General features: G+C 42.5%; 1 protein-coding gene across 1 annotated transcript in view; it reads right to left on the reverse strand.

The window, feature by feature from the left end:
• ETV6 (ETS variant transcription factor 6) overlaps positions 1 to 23,229 on the reverse strand; it is a 124,626-nt gene that overhangs the window by 60,555 nt on the left and 40,842 nt on the right. Inside the window, exon 2 of the mRNA XM_069003432.1 lies at positions 21,415 to 21,541. Within this exon, the coding sequence (XP_068859533.1) occupies positions 21,415 to 21,541 (127 nt within the window). The remainder of the gene's footprint in view (positions 1 to 21,414; positions 21,542 to 23,229) is intronic.

Below are 23,229 nucleotides of genomic sequence, written 5' to 3' on the forward strand. Positions count from 1 at the left end.
AAAATGTTGCAGGATGACAATTTTAAAACTAAAAAATCTCTTATGGTATAAGTAGGAGGGGGCAGATTTTTATGCTTTTGTGGTTTTGGGGGGTTTTTTAAGTTTACTTCCAGTAAAGCTTGGAGGTCGTTTTGAGTTGGACAAATTGCAGTCACAAGTCATGCTCTTCTGAGCATAAGCAACACAATTCCCTGAGTCTTAGACATAACAGCTAAAATGGTATTTAGAAGTTCTGGTTCATCTGCTCCCAGATTTCCTGGACACTAGTTTAAAAACCTGAATTAGTAGCCATGAAATGCAAAAGTTCTATCCCACAGCTTTTCCCTTTTCTGACCAGAATTTCTCATACGTGTGTAAAACTCCATCCTTAACCCCTGCACAGAGCTCTTTGCAGGCTGCTGTTCACCAGTAGATAAGGCATTATCCTGATTTTCATGGCAAATCCAACTCATCTACTGTCATGCTTGTTGCGCCTCCTTCGTACTTTCTTGTTCCTCTCTGCATTTTAGGTAGTGGCATTAAGCTGCACACCCTCATTAATGGCAAATAACAGCAATCAGGCTTTGGTTTTACTTATTTTGTTACATCAGAACAGTTTAGCGTTTTCCAACGAGGGCCATGGATCTGTAGCTGCCTAATGATGTAAACAGGCCCACTGATGGAGGGTTAAAAAAGAAAGAACAAGGAAATGTCAATGACCTGTGCTTTTAAAACACTCTTTCCTTTTCAAATAGTTAATAGAAAAGAGCTACCTCTAACTGGCGATTTTCATTAGTCAGTGGTACGTCACCAACGGCCTTTTCCAGGAAATGTGTAATCCGGGCACTCCCTCAACTCATACTGGATTTAAAAATAATAATAGTTATTTCATATGACTAGCTTCCTTAGAAAGGAAATTTCCCTAAGAAAAATATCATTTTGTCTCTCTTAGTTTTTCACAGGTATAAGCAATCATAGTGTCAGTATGAAGAGAGAGATCACATCCCTCCACCTGCTTCAAAAAAGCTGACTGCCCATCCTCAAAAACATTTAAGCCAGACAGTTATGGTCACATTAGTCTAGCTAGGCAGAGCTGAATCTCTGACGTGTAAAAGAGTCAAGGGAAATGCAAGTGATTATGGTTTCGAGAGTGCTGAACTGAAAAGATATTCTGCAAAAAGGACAAGTATTTTCAAATTCTAGTTTGTGGATTTCAGAGAGTCTTTCAAACTATTTCCAAGAAGGCTTTGAAAGATAATTGAAAAAGTAAACCTACTGTCAATACCCCTTGCTTAGTTAAGACACTGCTTGCAACCTGTCCTGGAAAAAAATTGTAAGACAAGCATAGGAAAAAAAAGATGCAAATTACAAAAGACTATGAAGAGTTTGACTTTGCCTATCTTATCTGTACCTGCTGCTGAATTTTAATTCAGGTCTTCACTACTACATTATCCATGCTTTAGTAAATTGACTTACATGGGGAACCACATCTTTTTTCATCCTTTCCCTTCAAGTAACATTTGTTCAAATACTAAGAGGCACATTTCTTGGAGAAAATTATTACATCCTTCAGCAGTTAACAAGTCAAACATTTTCATATACAGTCAGACATAGTGATTGAAAATGCCTAAATAGGGATTGTGCAAGAGAGGAAACTCATGTCCCTAATTTTCTCTTCCAACCTTAGTGTTCTCCATGCCACTCCAATTTCTCATGGGAAGCAAATGCAGCTGGTGTAGGACAGCCTCTGTTAGCATGTTGAAATTCCATCACAATGACTGCTTGGGCAACATACCAACCAGCATTGCTGCACACCTCATTCTTCTTCTCTCCAGATCCTCAGGAGGTGAACCTATCTCAGCTCCCCGAGCTGCCTGGAAAGCTTTATTTTATTCTTAATTTAATAACTCTCTCAACACAAACATATAGATATTTAGAGGAAGTAAAACACAGTTGGAGTGTTTACATTTCTTTCCTGTTAACATTTCTTGCTGCAATAGGTATGTGATTGTAAATTACACTGAGGTGAAAAAGGAAGCATTTCAAATGATCAGGACAAAATCCAGCTGGATAGAACACCAGTTACTGTCCTGACAACCTGCAACTCAGAACAGTAGAAGAATCCGAAGAATAGCTACCTTGAAATGATCTTTGGCTTTCCTATTCCTTCCCCAACTTTTCCAACACCAAACCTGCTGAACTTTCACAAATATTGCACATATTTCATGCTGCACTGTAGGAAAAGCAAATAGTCTAGCAAGAGAAATGGCTACAAATACTTGGTATAACCAGCCCACAAGCAGAGATTTAGAGTGGTCTGACTCAGGGTAATTCAGAAGATGGAAACTTAGCTTGATCAAAGGAGAACAGAGGCTGAATGTTAGCCTCCTATGGGCAAGACTTCAATTGTCTCACAAGGGAAGTCACAGAAATTCCAACAAAGCAGACAAACATATAACAAAATGAACTGTTCTGGAGCAGGGACATGTACCGTAGCTCAGCCTTCTAATTTCAAGCAGAAATACAGGCTACATGGAGGGACAGAGCTCAAGATAAGGCCCTGGAACATCATCTGCAAGAGTAACGGTAGCAAGATGCATCCCACCTCACCTCTCCAGTCTTTCCTTTGTCCTCAAAGACCTTGCATTGGTCTTCCACAGCTATTCCTATGACAGGAGTAATTGCCTACAATTTATTTAAACTTCATCACTGCTAGTTTTTAGCTGATTAGAGAAATCCCTATTGACCTGCTATTTCCAGAAGTGAAATGTAAGATTTCCACCTTCTGCCACCCCAGCAAGAATGACTACCAGGAATCTCTAAGCTTTCCATGTGGAAGCAGGAACAATACCCTTAGAGATCAGTTGTGTGGTCGTGATTTTTATGTCTCTTTTCTACTTCATTTCCTTCCAGCACTCTTTTGATACCATGCCAAGAACAAGCAGTGTGTGCATTTAAAGCAAGAAAAAACCAGCACAAATTAAGTGTCCTCCCACCCACATTTTACTGGAACTCACTATCATGAAGCTGAACAGTGACTGGAGTGGCACCTGATTAACAATGCAAACCACTATTACACACAAAACCTTGGTGAAACTGTTCTGTTTTATAAGCAGTTCATCACTGTGCTCTCACTCAGATTTCCTGCATGGCTATAGCTGCCACCATCACAGGATGCTACCCAGATTTTATTTCTGAGTAGATTAGAAGTAATTCTGTGTAGTTTTTGCTCAGAACAGAAAGGTGACAGAAATGAGTCCCCTGTTGTCTGGGGGGAAGATGGGATAATGGGAGCTCACAGTTTGGAAAGGAGGGATGACAAACCCCACAGCTGGTTGAGGCTGTGTCAAGCACACGAAGAGGGAAGTGCACATCACCCTACCCTAAGAAGGAGGCAGGCAATATAGAAAATGCAATGATGTTTCTTTAGGTGGAGATTAGCTGATAACATTAGCAAGGAGAAAAAAGAGGAGCAACTTAGGCAAACAGTATGTAGTACATTGATTTTAATCATTAATGTAATGCTATCAAGAGGTGGTGACAGCATAAAAGTTATGAGCCCAGTGTTTATCCACTTTGGGGTCCTTTGTATCTGACTTCTGAGCCATGTGAACCACCTTTTCTAGTTTTTCTTTGCACAGGCCAAAAACTTGCTTTAAAAATACAAATAGAACCTCAAATTCTTTCACTGTCATGGAACTCCATCATATACATTTTTAACAAAAACTTCCCAAAACTACAGCATTTATTATAAAATCATGCAGTGTTCTGCCAGTGATTTCAGTGTTTCAAAACTCCAAAGAACCTCACTAAGCAATGGAGAGGGATAAGGCCTCCTTGGAACAACAAGGCATAAAATTCTGGGGAGTCCTGCAAAGAATTAAAACAGCTTTAATTACCAGCCAGATAGGAGGTAGGCAATAAAGGCTTTCTCTCCAGAAGAAAATACTGATGCCACACTTGTATCAGTGCATGTCAGATCATTTTGTGGAACTAGGGGTTGTGGGCAGAATCACCCATCAAGTTTACAGACAGTATAATTGAGACAAAGAAAGGTAACACAAAACTCTCACTTGTTTGTTCCCCCTACCCCTGTGCCATTTGCAATTATATCCTCCATCTGCAGGTATGACATATTTGGCAACCCCACCAGTCTGACCAAAGCTCTTCACCCAGCCCAGCTGAGCTCACAGCTACGGGCATCCCTTAGGGCACAGACACCCACAAGCACTGGCCTTCCCTTTTCCACAGGTCACAATGGGGCAGAGCAGGGAAATGGTATGAGCTGGTTGGTGCCTATTGAAAACTCCCTCCATTGTGTCTTGACTGGGATGGAGCAAAGGTCCTTTTTTTCCTCTTATTTAACAGGAAACAGTTATCTGCAACACTTCCTCCCAGATATTTTCATAACCGCACCAAGACATTCCTTACAGGCACTGACTTAGAACTCTGAGGATATCCCTAACTTCTCCTGGCCACAACCACATCAACAGCAATGGCACCAGTTTTGAGGGCAGCCCTGTGCCATTTCTGTGACTTCCACCCAGGGCACTCACCCTGCTGGCCAGCACAGCAGGGCTTAAACCAGAACTGACTGCTCCACGGAGGAAGGAGCACATTTAGCAAACACTCCCTGACCTCACGCCCCTGTGCCTGTTGGTTAGAGGGGGCTGCAAAAGACAGATGACAGTGAAGCAATAGCAAGGAGGGGGAAAGGAGGAGGAAAGGGAGACCTACAGGGAGGAAGGCTGGGGGGAAGGATATGGTCTACTACGGAGAATCCTGTCAGGATGCAATTTATTTTCATTCTGCGCAGGAGTATAATGGTGCACCGCCTGAGCTCTCTCAATAGCTGTTTTGAAGCGAACCAGGGCTGGTATGTCTTTAATTTATCATTTCATTATGAAACAGTTTCCCTTCCAAGAAGCCTTCAAGTCAGGAAGCTCTGTCTGCCCACACAGGAAATTCCTTTGCAGCAACTTCCCCAAAAAGGAAATTTCCCTCAGAAGTGAGCCCAGCTCATGCCTTTGAGCAGAGCTGTTTGAAGAGGCTCTGGCATGCAAGCCCCGCAAACACCCCTGCCGGCTTACAGCAGCCAGCACTGGGATCTGCAGCTCTGCCCTCACACAGAAGACCCCACTACACCCAGCCCACCTCTCCCCAGGGACAGCCAGGAGAGTTCAGAGGGCACAAGGTGCTGATTTTTTACTAGAAAAAAAGTATCTTGAGAGAGGCACAGGACACACAGAGCTGCAAAAGAGCAGAGAAAGGGGAGGGGGAGCTGCAGAAAAGCTTTGCAAACTATTCTAATCTCCCACTTGACAATCAGGGGGAAAATTCTACACCCTATCTTAGATCTCTCCCAATGGTATGTCGGAGACTACACTCTGTCCCTTACATGTACCACGGGTTTTATTTAACGAACTCGAAAACAAAGGAGAAGGGAGGGGAGAAAATACAGCGGGAAGGGGGAGAACCACATTTACAAAAATGATTCTCACAGACATCTTGTGAATCACTAAGTGGGAGAGAGCCAAGAACATCCAGGCCAGAGTGAATAACAACATACGGTATTTTATAAAGCACCTTAGGAAAGGGGATACAAATCAGAAGCACTACCAGTCTCTTCCAGCTAGTTTTTAATTTACCATTTCAAATCAAAAGTAATACTGAATAACTTTTTTTAATGACTACACCCAGAAACGCAAATTGTTGTTTGGGGCAAGAGAGGAAGCAGAACTGAAATTCATGTTACACATTTACGTGGATGTGAGACAGGGCCACAAAGGAGGCACAGGTCGAACTGGATCTTGGACTGAACAATAGCAGAAAAATGAAAGCAATCCTTTGAGGGTGTATGGGAGAAACAAATGCCAGGGATAACAGAATTGCATATGGGGGTGACTACAATCCACTGGAGGCTTCTGCACTATGGAGAGAGGCTCTCCACATTTTCCCCAGTTCCAACTTCAAAATTTGTTTTTCAAGCACTTGGAGCAAACCTGGTCCCTAAAGCTGAAGCTCCAGGAGGTGGCTGCCTGCCCTTCTCTCCCATTCTCCCACTTACCAGATAGCTTTGCCCTGTTCCCTCGCCAGCTAATTAACATGACTTTTTTTTTTCCTCTCTTGCTGCCCTTGGCATTACATTCAGCAATCCAGTCAGCTGTTGTGTAAAGAGACTTTTGTCAGAATTGCTTAAAGGCAAATCCCCTCACTTAAGTTTTTTTCTGTGGCCTCTAGCTGATGAGTTAGTTATCACCTAAAAGAGCCCTCTGGCGCAGCATATGCGTGCTGAATATATATCTGCTTGGATGGCATCCACACTACTGTCAAATCACTGGAGATGGTTATGACATGGAAAAAAATATAAAAACTACCATACTAGAAAAGATCCCCAACCCATCTACCCCGACATCTACAACAGTCATTGTATAAGCAAAATGCTTAAGGAATAAGGAAACATGAAGCAATCTCTACTATAATATATATTACTTATCTCAGCCTCTGGTAATCTGTGGTTTAAGGACGTAATGAGCTGCGGTTGCACTCAGGCCACTGTTTCCATACTGACCACACGGCCTATCCCTCTCTCCATGGGTTTATCTGGTTCCTTTTAGAGATCCATTCACACTTTCAGCCCTGCAAACATCCTCCTGCAATGATTTCTTTCATGTAGTGATGCATCCTCATTCTTGTTTCTTTTAGACATGTTGCCCAATGACTTATCTTGGATCTCTGGATTCGCTGTTCTGTTAGGAGCTGTGAATAATCATTTCCTGGTCACCTTCTCCATACCAAGTATGATTTCATAGCCACATTATAACTTTCTCCCTGCAAACCTATTCACTCACAAAACTACCTTTTCCTCAAACTGCAGGGTCCTATTTCCCCCTCTAGCTTCCTAGGAATGGGAGGACTGGGGAAGCACTCTATTCTAGGGAACTAGGTTCCCTAGCACACTAAAAATGACCACGTGGATGAGACCGCCACACCCTGAGTGGGACAGAGTTCGAATAAATACAAGGCATTAAGACACCTCCCTAGGAATTCACGAGCTTTAACAAGCTTGTGTCAGAACTTCAACTGCCTAAAAATTTTGGTGCAAAATTGTGACATCTATTCACAGCTGCTGTACAAATTTGAATCTGGTGACTGATTTTTGACAAGTATCTTTCCTTAACTCTACAGTCAAGGGACATTCACAGGTCTTACTGTAAAACCACATGAAAAAGTCATGAGCTACTCACATCAATAGTTGTTTTCTCCTGAACAACCACAACATCCTTCTGAATGAGATTCCCTTGTACTGTTTTCCCATATGTAAAGCCAAGAAAATTATCAAATAAGAGTAATTTACTTTCATCCCAATTCTGAATGACACTGGGAACAGTTAATTTAGTAGATAACCATAACTTCAAGTCGTAATGACATACCGGACATTTTATTCATATGGAAGATGTCCCTGCTCTTCCAGTTGTCAGGATCTATTGAAGTGCAACTGTCCTGATGCTCAAATTATTTAAAGCATATGTGTAATTTATAGCTGGCCAAGAGACATGTTTTGTACAACAAATTATATTTTTACAGCCTTTATGTTGTTGATATTATACCGCCTTACAAAACCGTGCAGTGAAAATGCTTCAGAGTGGGGCCAAGTCATTTCAGGACAAAATTATCAGTGTGAGCTACCTCTTTTCACATTAGGTTATAATATTGTGATTATTTCAGCTTCCAAACTGGTGCCAAGACTGTTTGTGGATTAGACTTCATATTAGTACTCTTCAAGAAGTGGCTTATGGAATGCATGCGGTAAGAAAGCATTAAAAACAGCTGATTAAGCCCCATCTACAATTTTACACCAACTTAAGAGATTTCAGAGACCGTACTGCTGACTCTGTACACATGAACCAGTAAAAACGGACTGAAAGCTCAGTGCAAACCTAGGCCTCTAGACTCAAACACAGGCTAATTCTCTTGTGCCTGCTTATTGCTGCAGAGATGTGGGGAGGACAGCACTTCTGAGCCTGCTTAGCAGCTCCTGTGACACAAAAGGCGCCTTCCACCATCTTCTGCACTCATTTTTTGTTTCATCATAGGCAGTAATTTTACAACTCTGCCTAAAAGAAATGGTTGTAACACATTCTAAGCGCTAATTAGCTTCAAAAGAAAAAGGAAAAGTTACAGTCTCTCTGCATAAAGCCCAAGTACTTGAGCAAGCCCTCTTTCCATAGCATCTAAATATGTACATGCACATGGAGATACACGTGTCAGATTAAAAAAAAAATAACCAGAACTTCTCAGCTTTAAAATAAATTTTGATTGTTAACTCTTGTCTGAGTTCCAGGGGAGTTTTTGTGCACACATGTTCTCACTACAAATGATGGAGCACCAGAAAGGCCATGCGTGAGAAGCTGTGTTCTCAGGGTTATTCTGGACTAGCTAGATTCTCCCAGAACTCTCACAAGAAAATCATAATTATGGAGAACTCACCATAACACTACAGATCCAACCAATTTAAAAGACATCTGGATTTACTTCTGGGTGTTCTGTTGAACTGAATCCGCGCCAAACTTTCTGAGATTCAGCCATTGCTATTGCACACACTGATAATGGTGTGGCAGGAGGCCAGCAGCAAATACTGACTCCTTTAACAGCCCAGCTGCTTCAGGTCTGCCCATAACAAACACAGCTCAGCTCACTATCACAGTTACCTCTGCTGTCACTCCCAGTTCCTCTGCTTGTTTTTCATTCTGCATGATTTTAAAACTGAGAGGGGGTGTAAAAATTGAAGATCTATAAATGTTCTAGCTCTTACAGACATTAAGTGCTATCCTTTGTTTCTACTTTGCTGAGCTCCAAGGCTTCAAATCCTGCACTAAACCTTCTACTGCATGTGGCCCGTTCTCCACTACTCCACACCACACACTGCATCCCCGAGAACATAAAGTGGAAGTAGAGAATGACTCCTGTGAGTTGGTTATGCTCGCTTTCAACAAGCAAAAAACCACCAAGCGAGCTGTAGAGCAGTGATGAGACAAGCCCCATATATTTAATAACAATATTTGTCACCACTGCCTATTTGTATTTAAAGAGCAGTAAAAAAACCCAAACCTCTAATAAAAAGATCAAGGTGCCTTGAACAATTACACACCCAGCAACACAGTAATGACTACCCAGAGTAATGAAGCTAAAAGCCCAGAGGTAGTAAGACTACTAAGGAAGTTTCCAGGGAAGTGAGAAACAAAGAAGTATAACACAGAAAAACAACAAAAAAAAAAAGGAACAAAGAAGTATTTTGTACAGAGGGTTTTTCTGACAAAACGCCTTCACTGAATCATGGAGAGGAAGCGAAAGCCAGCAAAGAAGTTAAAAATTGAAGGAGACAGATTGCTTGGAAGAAATCAGAACAAAAGAGAGACTAGGAAGGAGGAACTTATATATACATAAAGGGAGATTTCCCCCACTAGGAAATACACAAGGACCCACTCAAGTGGCAGAACTGAAATGAGTAACTGGTTTGCGGACCAGCAGGGACCAGGGCTACTTCCTTCTGCACTACCAAGAAGGAGGAAGTAGAAAGGGAGAAATTCTCAGTATTGCATAAACCAAACAGGCACAGTCATTCTTTAATCTCTCTTTCCCCAAACACTGGCCAAGTAAGTAGAAGCACAGTGCAAGCCTACAAATTTACTCACACACACAGGATAAAACTGCAGGACTTGCTGGAGACAGTGAGACAACTCCTGTTTATTTCAGCAAGTCCAGTAGGTCACTTTTTGTACCTATTGAGCTGGCTCAACAAACCCTATCTGGCTCAGCCCCAATATTTTCACCCAGGACTTGTGCAGTTTTACTCCTGAGGGTCAAGCCCTGGTTATGCTTTCTGAACTCTCTCCCTTTACCACCACTGCTTTTTTTGCTGGTGCCCAGGGTGGCCAAACCCTGCGCTCTGGAGTCTGTACGGAGGGAGAGTAAAAATATCACAGAATCTCTCTGCTGGCTTGAGTTGATGGAAACGTTCTTTAAAGCTCAGCATCAAAGGATTCACTTTATAAGCTGCAAGCCTTGGTTCTTGTGCCAGCAGCAAGTTCTCCCCATAATTAATTAATGCCGTATTAATTGTGCATGTTCCACGGGCCTGTTGAGGAGGTGTGGCAAGGCCTGCACACACAGATCAACCTTTCTGGTGTAGCCAAGAGAGGAGCACAGGAGACGGGAGGTAAAACCCCTCCGGGTACCTACAGAGGAGTACCTGTAAAGCAATGTGCTCGGGGGCTATGGAGGGGCATGTGCTGAGCCCTGCTGTGTCATTCCAGAGAACAAGGAGAGAGAGGGGCACGGAGGGATCTGCCACCAGCTGCACCCTTGTGCAATCTGCTTGGCTCCGGGCCAGCCCTGAGTGTCATCAGTGGCCAAGAGGAGAGGCCCATGGCAGCTGAGTGCCCTCACGGGCAGGATTTGGCCAAAAGTCACAAGATCCTGTGAAATCGCTGGAAGGAGAAAGGCGGAGGAGGAAAAGGGGGATTATTCCACCTCCTCTCTGCTGCGCTGGGCCCCAACCCTCCGATGGCTGCCGGCACTGAGCAAGTGGCACCGTCGCCTTCCAAGGGCTTTGGCTATGGTTCAACCAGTGCTTAGATCCAGCCCAGCTTGTCCACCTCACCCACCCCCCCGGAAAAAACAGGGAGCACGCAGGACAGGAACAAGTGGGAAAAGAGGATGACCCAGCCACCAACACCCCCTGTGAAGATGCCCGTCCCCAGCTGTGCCTCAGGATTCTGCTGGAGACCCCCATCCATCAGAGCTATGCAGGACATGCCAGCCTGCACAGACCCTTCCCTGCTGCAGCACAGAAACCAGGGACTAACTGAAGTCCAAATGCTGCTCAAGATGATTTACAAAGCACTCATCCTCTACAAAACTCTCAAGGCAATGGACATGTATATATTTTCAGCTGTAATCTGAATGACTGCTACAATGACAAGCTACAGCCAGCTTGAAATCTAACCTGCAAAGGCATTTTCACGTTAGCTCTGGCAGCAAATTTATTCACTTCTATAAATTTTTGTGGGGGTAAACAATTATTTGTTTCTCTGAAGGGACTGTGTGTTTGGTGTTCGGTTTTTAAAGAATAAAAAAAAAGCAGGACTGGCAAGGGAAAATTTTAGCAGGAGTCCAAAGTGAAAGGCATGAAATTAAAAATACATGAAACAGAACTGTAAAAAGGGGGAAGATAATGCAGAAAATTCAGAAGCTTTATAAACTAACTGCACAGAATTGTCAGAACAAGTTACTTTTAGAAAAAAGGAATTTATGTCTAACGATGCATTTGCTACAAGCATATCCACAGCAAAGGTGAAAAAAATGTAGTTGAAGATCATGCTACTTATTCTGAGATGACAAAGCACCTTAACAAACTATACATAGAGAAGCACTGAAATATAGGCACAAAGCAAAGGCATCAAGAATTCTGCGTAAAGCAAGTAATACTTCCCCTTCATGAGGGAGGCAAAATGCAATTTATGTTTACCATAAAAGGTGGCTTTTTTCCTTTTACTGTGTTGTGAGAAGGAAGAGCAGAAAGAAACAGACATCTAAACTTTACAAAATTAAATGTATAAATGCAGATTAAAAAGTTTATTGACTGGAAAGCAAATGGGTGCCAAACCTAAGACTTTTATTGTACACTGACCCTTTCTTTCAGTAGTTTGAAATAAAAGCTAAACAGATCTCCCTACATTTTTAAAAAATAAAAAGGTAGCTATTTATAGCTGCATTTATTGGAGCCGTTTCCTTATCAGGAAGTATGTAGCTGGGAATTACTATCTGCCTGCATCGGAAATTCTTTCAGGGATACAAAAGCCCAAAAAGGAAATTTCCCTTCAAAAATATTCTGTGGTTTTTTTTGTTGCTGGTGGGTTTAAAATAAAATGTCAGTGCTCTGACCAGCTCACAGCCCCTTTGGGATGTTTGTTCTGCAAACAAGAAGCTTTAAGACACCTGAGGGAAACATTAAAAAAATGCTCCTAGAGAACTTGAGGAGGAGAATGCTGAGAACGTAATAAGAAAACAACCCATTTTATCAGGATGCTGAGACAGTGCAAATTCATTACCAGCACTACAGTATCTACCTCTGAAATAAGTGTGTTTCTACAGTTCCCAGACCCTCCTGACTGAACTTCTGTGACTCAGCTCACATGTTCTCCCTGCACCCTCAGGGTAGGAGTGATGCTTAGTCCAAAAGACAGTGAACTAGCACTCTTCCTTAGAGAAGGGATGGAAAAAGCCTATACGGGGGTACCACACCCTCCTGCACCTCACAGCACCAGGACAGGGCAGAAGCCATGCAGGACATGGGTAGAACAATGCTTTCCTGCAGGAGAGGTCCAGGTTCTTGCAGCCCAAGGGATCCAGTGCTACAAGCAACTCTGGACTTGGATAGTGAGTCTCCAGCTACAAAGAGCCCCCTAGGAAACTCTCAGATAGGAAAACTTCCACTGTCTCCAAAGCAACCCCCATAACTGAGAATTTTGCCATAGAGTCCTTTATCCTTCCTCTCCACTGACTGCAGAATACCCCATACTGTGCCTGTGGGCTCAAAAGGCAGGAAGAACATGCTGGTTAAACATTGGAGACGTTAATTTAATTTTTACTTGTCATGGTATAATTTAACATTTTCATTTTCTGGTCTGTATAAGTGCCACAGAGCTACCTGACCATGCTGCCAGTGCAGAGCAGACACTTTTTTGCAGTGGGATACAAAAGCATACAGAGATCAAAACCAGACAGGCAGATGGAGTAAATAAAGCAGGGTGCTTCAGGCTATTCCCGGGGTATGACTTCTATGCATAAAAACTCATGAGGAAAGATTCAGAGTTAAGCAAGTTTCCTAATGCTTTGACTCTCAAAAGCCCATCAGTGGTGATTGTTTATTAACTCACAACATCACCAACAATATGCCTATTAAATATATAACTAACTTATAACTTCTTGAACAAGGATCACTGCTACATTAATAGCATCATGCTAGTCCTGCACAAAACATTTTACATGAGAAATGAGCACATTCAAATTTATTCATCCCATAAAAGACAGTGCACAAGCATTCCACAAGGCTGGAATGCCTGATGTGTAAGTGCTTCACCCCCCCAAGAAACTCTGGAGAATGATACTGGAAAGAGGCACTTGGCGGAGGTGTTGGACTGGGCCTCCAAATCTGGAATCATTTTACCAAAAATGTCTTCAACAAACTCAAGAATCCAGCAGCTCCAGCAGTAAAATGGGGAGTTCTAAAAATGGCATAAAACCCCATTTAATGGATATTTTACCAGGCTGTATTTGTTAAGCACTACAAGGAGTGCCAGCACAGGAGAGGAAAGACATAAAAGTACAGCAGAAGGAAATCCAGCTTCCCATAAAGGGCATCAAATAACTGCTTTCTTTCTGTGTGTGTATACACATGACCTAGCACATTAACTCCTGGGACCTCAAAGCTACAGCAGCTTTCTCCTTAGACACTCTGTGCCCCTCTCAGTGCTGGACAGAGCTGTTCTCTTCCAAGAGGCAGCAGCTCATCTCTGTTAAAAGATCATGATGCTATGCTGTTTCTGCAGGGTTTTTTACCACACTTGTGTTTTGTTGCAAGGCTCTCACCACACAATGGTTTCTTATTGTGGAGTTGTTAGTCATGGCTTACACGCAGTTTCTCTTCTGTGTTTTCATTAGTTGTATGGCTGTTTATGAATGCTGCATTCTTTGCATTCATTTTATTTCTTACAAAAAAAAAATTAAAAAAAAGAGCATGGAAGCATTTATAACATAATACAAATGAAAAATTAAACAGACATTTGGGATGGAAAGAGAAAAGCAAGCTAATTTTAGGTTCACTGATCTTGACAGTGTCCCTTTAAGACAAAGCTAAAAATGCTTCAAACCCAGCAATACCATAAATGTCCTGCTGCTTTTGCTTCTTATTCCTCTCCACACTTTCCAGGGGAATTCCACAAGGGTTCAAGCTTGAATCCCATATTAAAGTGACACGGCTTCCTTTCCCCTCTGAATAGAGGTGAGCGTGTATTTTGGAGATTTAAAACTCTACAGTGAAGCTTTCCAAAAGGGTAAAAGACTAGCTTAGCACCACTGGGACTCCCACACTGCCAGCTGTCCAGATCCTGAAGCACAGGTCTATTGACCTCCCACGTCAGGACTGCTTTGCAAGTTCCCACTGAGGCAGAAAGGATCTTATCCCTCCACACGCTTCCAACGGGAACGGTCAGTGCAGGAAACTCTGTTAACTCTGGGCAACAACCAGGCACATTGGGAAAAATAAAAACCTCTTGATTCTAAAATCTCTCAAGGAGCAGAAACCAGCTCACAGCAAGCGAGCTCCCTTTGCAAGTTTTTCCACACTTAACCTGGATGCTTCTGCCATAGCCACCAGGCAGCAGTAAGGAGTTAACAGATTTAGGGTTCAACTCACCAGACGTTTACAAAAGTGACAACCGAAGTGGCCCTGTGTCACTCCAGTGCAAACCCAGTGACAAGGGGGTTAGCTTCCTACAGGTGATGAACAAAGATCGTGCCAGAAAAATGCAAAGCAGGATCTTCATGATCCAAAGGCCACAGTTTTCCCAGCGGAATCAGTAATGGGCTTCCACTCTTCCCAGCGCAACACAGTCCATATAAAATAGTAGCATCTACATTGTGCCCAGCCACAGCACAAGAGTGACTCAGACTGGGCTTCCCACCCATCCAAGTTCCCTGTTTGGATGATCTCTTTGAGGCTGGCCTGAGATTCAGTACAAGAAACCCCTGGGATGCAGGGTGGAGTAGATGAGTTCAATTCAGGTGAGCACCTGAGGGTGCCTGTGGAACAGCCTGCCTTAGGTGAGAAGCAGACATGATCGATGCCTACCCAGCTGGTGATTTGCATCCTGTTTGCCCAACAACTGGACACACCTCAGAGTCCTGAAGGAGCTTTGCTGGGGTTAACCGAAGTAATGGTCACTGAGGCTGACAGGATGGCCGGCTGGTTTTTCCACACTCAGCTGGCCTGTCAGTAGATTATTAACAGCTATAATCTGAAAGACCAGGAGGCACTACTGAATGGACCCTCTCTGCATAGCTCACAATAAAAATATGCAAGAACAGCCTATGGTAGAAGACAAAGATGCAACATCAAGATTAAATACTGCAATAAGGTGTTAGCAAGCAGTGCCACTGCCAGGCTTAATTTTTTTCTTTTTTGTAGTGGGTTGGTATTGGTTACATGTAAGGTGAAAAGCAGATTAGAAGAAAAGGGAAGAACAGTAAGAGGGAAGAACAAGGCTTAAATGGCCATAATGTCAGAGAACAGCAAAGAGAGGTCTAGGAGAAGCCAGCCATTTGAGAAAGAGGCCAGTCCAGGTCCCATGAAAATCAGTGGGAATTTAACCACTCATTTCAGCAGGACCAGGATTAGTCTCAGCCACTAATTTGACATCCCGGCCATCTCTCCCAGTCCCTTTGTCATACAAAGCTTTTATTTTATTTTCCCTGTATGTGCGTCAGTCAGTTTTGTTCCACAAAGATCCTTCCAAAGCAAATATTTTTATTGCTTGCTGCTCTAAATGTGGCTTAGGGTAAAGGGCTTTTTTTCCCATCTCACTACATACTTTCAGTTCAGTGCATTGAATATTCTAGTAACTAAACAGCAATATGCTTAATGCTTCAAAGTGACTTTCCAGCTGCTAGCCAAAATTGTAGAATAATTAACAGGTGCCAAAGGATTAATAAAAGGAGTAGCATAATTAATAGACACTATACAGAAAAAAAATGAATCCTTGGCAATCCTGAGAGTGTTGTTGTTTCCTCCTCCTTCTCTTAATTGTTTCCTGCATTCCTTTAATAAGAAAAAAAAAAAGAAAACTAGTGCCCTTAAAACACAAATGATACATATAAGCAACAATGCGTGATCAGAAGAAAGAAACTGGCAACAAACTGCCTTTAGGTCTAATAAATGCCTTAGTTTAAAGAAACTGCCCAACTACCTGTCCTACCCTACTACTCATGTCCACACAGAACTTTATTGCAGTATGTGGTACAGCTAAGGTCACAAAGATGCCAAACCAATACCAAACCACTGGACTAGTTCCCACCAAAACAGAGTATCAGTAATACAAGTAGCCATGAAGAAAGATTCCTATGAAACACGCACTAAAAACTTGAAGGCCTTTAATATAATCATTGTAGAAAACTAAACAAACTTCCTTTCTGTCCTTAACGAGGGAAGTAGAACAGACAGTAACAACAAGGGACACAGAGATACTGAAACAAAAAATGTGATCTCACTAGCTGTATGTGACCAGGTTTGCATTCTATGAAGTTTATCCAAATCAGCTGTGACCTGGAACTTATCACACACTGGAAAACCAAAGACCAGAACCCAAGACTACATTGGAAACAAAAGGCACTCAAATGATTTTACAAATAGGTCTTTAGCTTTCCCTACCACCACAATGCCTCATAAGTGAGTGGAGTCAAGACAACACTGCAGTCTCAAAGTAAAAGTTCTCCCCTATGAGGTGATGCATATACTGTGACATCTTGAGTGTATCATTGCACTCTGAACATTTGTGCAGACTGTTGGGGGTTCAGAAAAAAAGGCAACAGCAAGAAAAATTAGTTGTTGCCAAGAATAATTGCTTTGTGTGCACAGAAAAGTATGTGCAGCATGTCTTACTATGACAATGGGCTGCAGATATGTGAAAGATAACATTTAGGAGAGGAGAGTAATTAGTTCAGAGGAACAAATGAACCTGTTTTCATGTTTGTATCAATAGAAAACTCTGAAATCTTTGCCCATGAGATCCTCTCCCTAAACAAACACACCCATGTTCCCAAGAGAAGATGCCCTTCAGAGATAAAAATCAAACTGTACAAATCAACATAAGCGTCCAAGCGGGAATGATGCTGCACAGGATCGGAGCATGCAGCAAGTCCTTTCTCAGCACGGAGATTTCTTCTGTCTCTCTTGTTGAAGAAGTTTTATGTTGAAGGAGACAAAAGAAAACCATGAAGCCTGTAGCACATATTTACAGTTGCTCTTTTAGCAGGCAAACCACCTTATTTTAATCTTGTGTATTACAAAAAGTAAAAAGCTATTTTCTCCCTAATTCAGAGCATATTAATAGACACAGGGAAGGGTTCTCCTCCATTTCTTACATGCTGTATCCTCTATCCAGTTCCAAGAACTTTTTACTACAAGGTGTTGGCCACAGCATAAAATAAGTGGCTAATGACATTTTACCAGATGAGACAAAGAGATGGGCTTTAAAAAAATAAAATTGAAAAAAATACAGACCCCCACCAAAAAATCCCACTAACTTTCTCTGTGGCAAAATGGAGTGCCTCCCTAGAGATAAAGGGTATGTAAATAGTTACAAAGGACTTCCACCTATCTCTACATTTTATCACAATACCTTGGCAGTTTCTGTAATATTTTTCAAAGCATGTAAGAGTCTTTGCACTCATGGTTTTTTTCATTTTACAGTGGGGGAGCTAAAACAAGGTGCCCAACGTCCTAGAAGGCACCAAGGGCAGCACCTTGTGTGCAAGCTGAACTTACTTCTCTTCAATCCTCAGTAAAGAATGCCCATTTTCCAAACACTCCTATCTGACATTAATGTAGTCTAGTTGAGATCATATATGCTGCAAAGCTGCCATGGCAGACACACCAGGGACAAAGAGCAACTGTTTTCTGACTACACACCTGAAATGTAGGAAAGATATTCCCCAGCTTCCCACTGATATTTTGTTGACAATGCCCCCAATACTCTGTTCCTAGTGGATGTTAGGCGGACAAGTATGTTTAGAAGTATGGTCAAAAGTCCCTTACAGAGAAGTGCAGCACCAGAGAAAGGTATGTTTTATCTAGAAATGATTCTTACTATCCCAGAGATTTAAAGTTAAGACTGATTACACTGCATTTCTATACAATAGGCTGGCTGAGGAGAAAGCAGCTACTTAAAACATGAAAGGCTGTGTGAGAAGGGGAAAGTGCCTTCACATCACGCCCAGAAAAAGGTGTTTGTCTATATAATTTTAGCTCTGCTAACCAAAGAGAAGGAAACTTGTAGCAAAGAGAGACCTGCATTCCACCCTTCCAAACTGCACTTCTCCTTTTCCAGTCTCTGGATAAAGTCAGCTCAGCCTATCTGAGGCTCATTTGCTCACTAAGCAGTGAGAAATAATTTATTACACCAAAGGAAATTGCTCTACTTATTGTCCTGATAGTAATGCCATTGGTGCTTTCAGAGTGCTCTGGAACATTAGAAATAGTGAAATTTCTTATGAGAAGGCATAAAACTGCCTAAATCCAGAGAGTGCTCTACACATTCCACGTGGAATGTTTGTCTCTAGGTCTCTCTTTGGGCCAACTGCTCTTTTCAGCTGCATCTGCAGCACCTACATGAAGATGTATGGGTTGGGACTGAACCCTGCCTTGATTTTGTTGAACACCATCAGAATGTCATGGAAACAGAAGGAGTGGAGGCCTGACAACCTATTGGCTCTGTGTGTGTGAGTGGCAGAATTTACCACATCTCTCTGTTGCACTGGAATGAGTGAGGGCTGAAAGAAGTTATTATGCTCCACCAAATCAACACAAACAACCGTAGGGATGGAACCAAACAAAATCTCAGAGCCAGAAAGTCCTTGAACTTTGCAGATCTAAACCCAACCTTCACACAGAACCACAGCCTGAACTAGAAATTAGTTACTTTGCCTGACTTCTGAGGCAGTTTGGATTTACGATCAAAGCTGTACCTCAGACACATCTCTAAAAATAAACAAATAAACAAAAGATAAATGAGAGGAGTCCGTGCAGGAACTGAAAAACCCTGTATTAATACCTCTTTAAACCTCATGACATGAAATCCAAAAGGTGCTGAGTTATTTCTATACATGGTATTACCAAGACCTGGAATGTCATCTTCAGTTCTGTTGTCCTCACTTTAAGAAGGATGTCTGAAGTGAGAGACAGTTCACAGAGGTGATATAAACAGAATTTGAAATCTGAAAGCTTAACAGGAAGACTGACAGCCTTAAGAACCTCTCTTCCTATCCAGTTTAGCCAAGAAAAGGTTAAGAAGTGACTATCTAAAAGCACCTATATCAGGAGGAGTCTTTCGACAATATTTAGCAGGAAAGGCGATAATGAGATCTAATAGTTGGAAACTGAAGCTTGACTAATTCAAACTATAAATAGGGCACTTAAAAAAAAGGCAAATAAGGAGATAATTAAGCATTAAAAGAACATCTAGAGACCTGATATCCTCCTCATCACTTAAGATTTTTACATGAAGAGCAGAAATCTTTCTGAACATGTTGTAGCTCAGTTACTGGACCTAAACGCAGCAGTCACTGCATGAAGTTCTGTAACTGTAAAAGTTATATCAGAGATTGTTTTAGAAATTCAGAATGGCTGCTCCTGGCCTAGCTATGAATCTATGTACTTTAAAAACAGTGGTTTTAACAGTGTTCGGGTCTGTTGGTTGACAACAGTGTTTTGTGTCAATATTGACTGCATTCTGAGCTACAAAATACTACACTGCCATTGACTACAATTAGTAAGGCTAAGTAAATGTGTTCCATGTTGTTTGTGACCTCAGACACTAACTTTATGGAAGGCTATTTCACAGATATTTCACGATTAATCATCTGTGCTTTTACCCTGCAACAAGTCAGACTGGTGTGGAAATACTAAAGGGAAAGAAGCCTTGCAAGTTTAAAAATGTGCCAACCAAAAGAATAGAAAAAACAAAACAAAACTCAAGGTGAAAGGTTGGACCACATTCTAAAAATACTGTGAAAGAAGCCTTCACTGAGAGGAAGCTTTATAAATTCTACACTATCCAGAATGCTGGCTAGCTGATGTGAAAGAAGCAGGTACAATATGTACCACCACTTCTGGTATCAAGAGTCTGTCTTCCTGCCTTATGCATCTGCCAGACACAGTGGGGAGGGCAATAAGTAACTGGAAAGCCAGCTGTGATCCTGGCTATGGAGTGGACAGAGTGGCTCCCACAGCAGAAGTAAACAGTACCAACTACTGCAATGAAGAAAAAACCCAGAAGACCTGGGGATGAACAGCAACAGCAGGGAAAAGAACTGCTGGAGGAAAAACTGCTTGTGTGTTGGGTTTTCTTGTGCCTACTTTGGGTAAAGCATAGAAATGCCCTGTAAATGTGGGAGCCAAGTCCTCCCCAGGCCAGGGGAACAGCTGAGCAGCCACACACATATGCAAGCCGGGCCTGGGAGCTCACGGATGCTCAGGCAGGGACCAGGCACAGTCAGAAACACTGCAGCACCAGCTCTCATTCCCACCAGGAAGCACAGAAAAGGTACAACCTGGGCCATACAGCATGGGAGTGAGTGACCGTGGGGCAGAGTAACTCAGTGGCCAGCAAGGGAGCGAGCACAGGGCCACAGAAATGCATGAAACACAGTTTGCATCCAGAAAAGGAGTGTGTGTGGAAGACAGCTGAGGACAGAAATGAGAGTGTCTTGTGATAACCATAGACTTCCCCCTCTTCCCCCTGCAAAATCCCAAACCTGTTTGTCAGAGAGCAAAGCACAAAGTTTTATTTGCTCCTGGACCTCTTGTTCATTGTTGCTCAAGTACGCCAGGAATGTAAAACCTGACAAAAGTTTACTTAAAACATCTTTATTTCCATCAGAACTGCTTCCCCTTCAAAAAGAAAAATTCCACTCTTCTTGTCCCCATCCTAATTCACCTCCCACTGGCCAACAGTCCTTGGCCTTTCCTATTTGTCAAACACTAAATCATCTCAGCAAGGAAGTACCTGGCTCTCACCTTGCCCCCACCTCCAGTTTTTGTTCCAATGTCAGTGATATGTCCTTCCTCCTTTGCAGCATCCTTTTGTGCTCAGCTAAGCTCACTCCTCCTCCTTTCCCACTGCCTCTGTCAGCACTCATGCTCTACACTAGAGAGCCTGGGCATCACAAGTATTTGAGACCCCTTAGAACCTGAAAATAGCCACAGCACAAGTGCATTCCACTTGCCACAGCTGGTGAAACTCTGACCTTGTGTTGCAGCACGTAACTGAGCAATTCCAATAAAGTGGAAGGAAACACAGCACTTCCCATCAAAACAAGCTCTCCATATTTGTGCGTGTCATGAGAAACGGGCCAAATGTTTCACAAGGGGTGCAGGAGATGGGAGGGAAGATTTAGCACACTGTATTTAAGAGTAATTTTCTTTAGTTAAAAACAATAGCTAGGAAAACCAAACCAGCTAGAGCTTATTTAAAAAAAAAAAAAAAGTATAAAGCCAGGGACTTCCCTGCTCCCTTCCTTAAAAACAGAAGTAACTCCTCACCCTGCCCCACCCCCTCCTCAGTCCAAGAAGTTAAGCAGCCTCGTGCTGACACTCACGCAGGTGTGCAGGCAGTCTGATGGTGTCTTCCTCCATCCTGATCGCTTGAGGCACTGGGACATGTAGTGGTGATGAAGTGTAATTTGGTACCGGGCTCGCTGGAGGTGTGTACGAAATTCTTTCTTGCTGTTAAAAGAAAGCAGGGGGAGAGGGAGAGAAAGAGAGAGGACAACGTGAACTTTGGAACAGGGGTGTGAAACCATGGCAGAGGAGGGGGAAGTGGGTGGAAGGAAGGAAGTGTGTGCCTGGTGATGTGAGCAGCACTAGTGATGCACCAGCTGCCCAGGGAGCCACAGAGCACAGACAGAACACTGGTGGCCAGCGCTGCCCAGTGCTGCAGGGGGCCCAAGCACCTTTTAGGGTGGTGGATTTAATTTTCAAAAGGTCCATGAAGTTTCCAAGGGTCTTCTCAGAAATGTGCCAAGGGAGGAAAGGGGAAGTGAAATGCAAGTGGGGAGACCCCAAGGGTTTTATGTCAGTGAAAATCTGACAGCACCTCCATGATACATGCATGAGTACCACTGAAGTGCCAAAACCACTTAATCTTACACTAACAAATCAGTCACGATCTGAAAAAGGTAAGTATTTAGCACTATACTCCTACCATTTTAAAGACATCAATAACTTTTGTCATTGCTGCAGAAAAACACATCACTAAAGACTACTCTATTAACCATCACGTAACGTAGTACTTTTGGTTTTGCTAACTGAGTTACTATTACCATCTTTGAAGCAGTTTAACTTGCAACCAAATACAGTCAAATAGAGTTGAAGGCCAATTTGTGAATGTTGTAGTAGTTTCTTAATTGTCACAGTTAGGTTCTTACTTATGAAAATGCCTGATAAGAAATCTAAGACTGAAACTTCATGCAATCTGACAGGAAAATTCTTCCATATTTTAAGCCTCCAATCATGTACTCCAATCATAGTACAAAATATACCCTTTGTAAATAAACATAGCCACAATTTTACAGGAACATAAAAAAAACATTCTCAAATGCTTCCTGGAAGGCAATGCATGTTATTCTCCAGAACCATGTTACTGACATGTAATAATGCCAGTGCAAACAGTATGGATTTACATCCCTGAAAATACAGAAGCAGAAGGAGCTACCGTAATTTCTGAACATTTGCAGGACAGTATGAGGGCAGCCTCTCACCCTAACCTTGATCTCTGGCAAATGGAAAAGACAAATTTGGTGCTGGACCAAAAGAAGGTAATTGCTTCCATGACAAACCACAGCATTATCACAGCCATGAGACAGGAAAATAGGCTGACAGAGGCACCTGCAGAATGTAATTTTAGCACATTTACTGCCAAAGGGAAGAGGAGGCTTTGCAAAAAACTCTGCAGGCAGATTAGGTGACATGTCCAAAAATAAATGGGACACCTAGAAAGTCTTGCAGCCACCGCTTCAAAGCAAGTCTAGTTCATTCTTTTGCAAGGTGCTGTTTGCTGCTCAGGAGCTCAAGCAGAACCAGAAGTTTAGCCTCAACATCAGGAGTCCCACCACAACACACTATAACCACATGGCACAGAAGATTGGGAGCATGTGGAGAATAAACTATTATAGGTTTAGACAGAGTGAGAAGACAGGCCTGTTCCACTCCACCATTACTTTGTTATTTCTGCAAGTATGGCTTCTGTGGCTGTCAGCTCAGTACTTTTTAAAGAGAAATTGTTCAATGTTATGTTCCTGTCTCCCACAAACTCAAGTTTCTTTCTACTCATCACTGTCCAGGCCACAGCAACCCATTAGCTTGCATGAATTCAGTTTTTCGTAGTTGCCGAATGGGGATGTTCATTGTGACGT

The sequence above is a fragment of the Aphelocoma coerulescens genome, chromosome 1A, assembly GCF_041296385.1.
Source record: "Aphelocoma coerulescens isolate FSJ_1873_10779 chromosome 1A, UR_Acoe_1.0, whole genome shotgun sequence".
Taxonomy (NCBI): domain Eukaryota; kingdom Metazoa; phylum Chordata; class Aves; order Passeriformes; family Corvidae; genus Aphelocoma; species Aphelocoma coerulescens.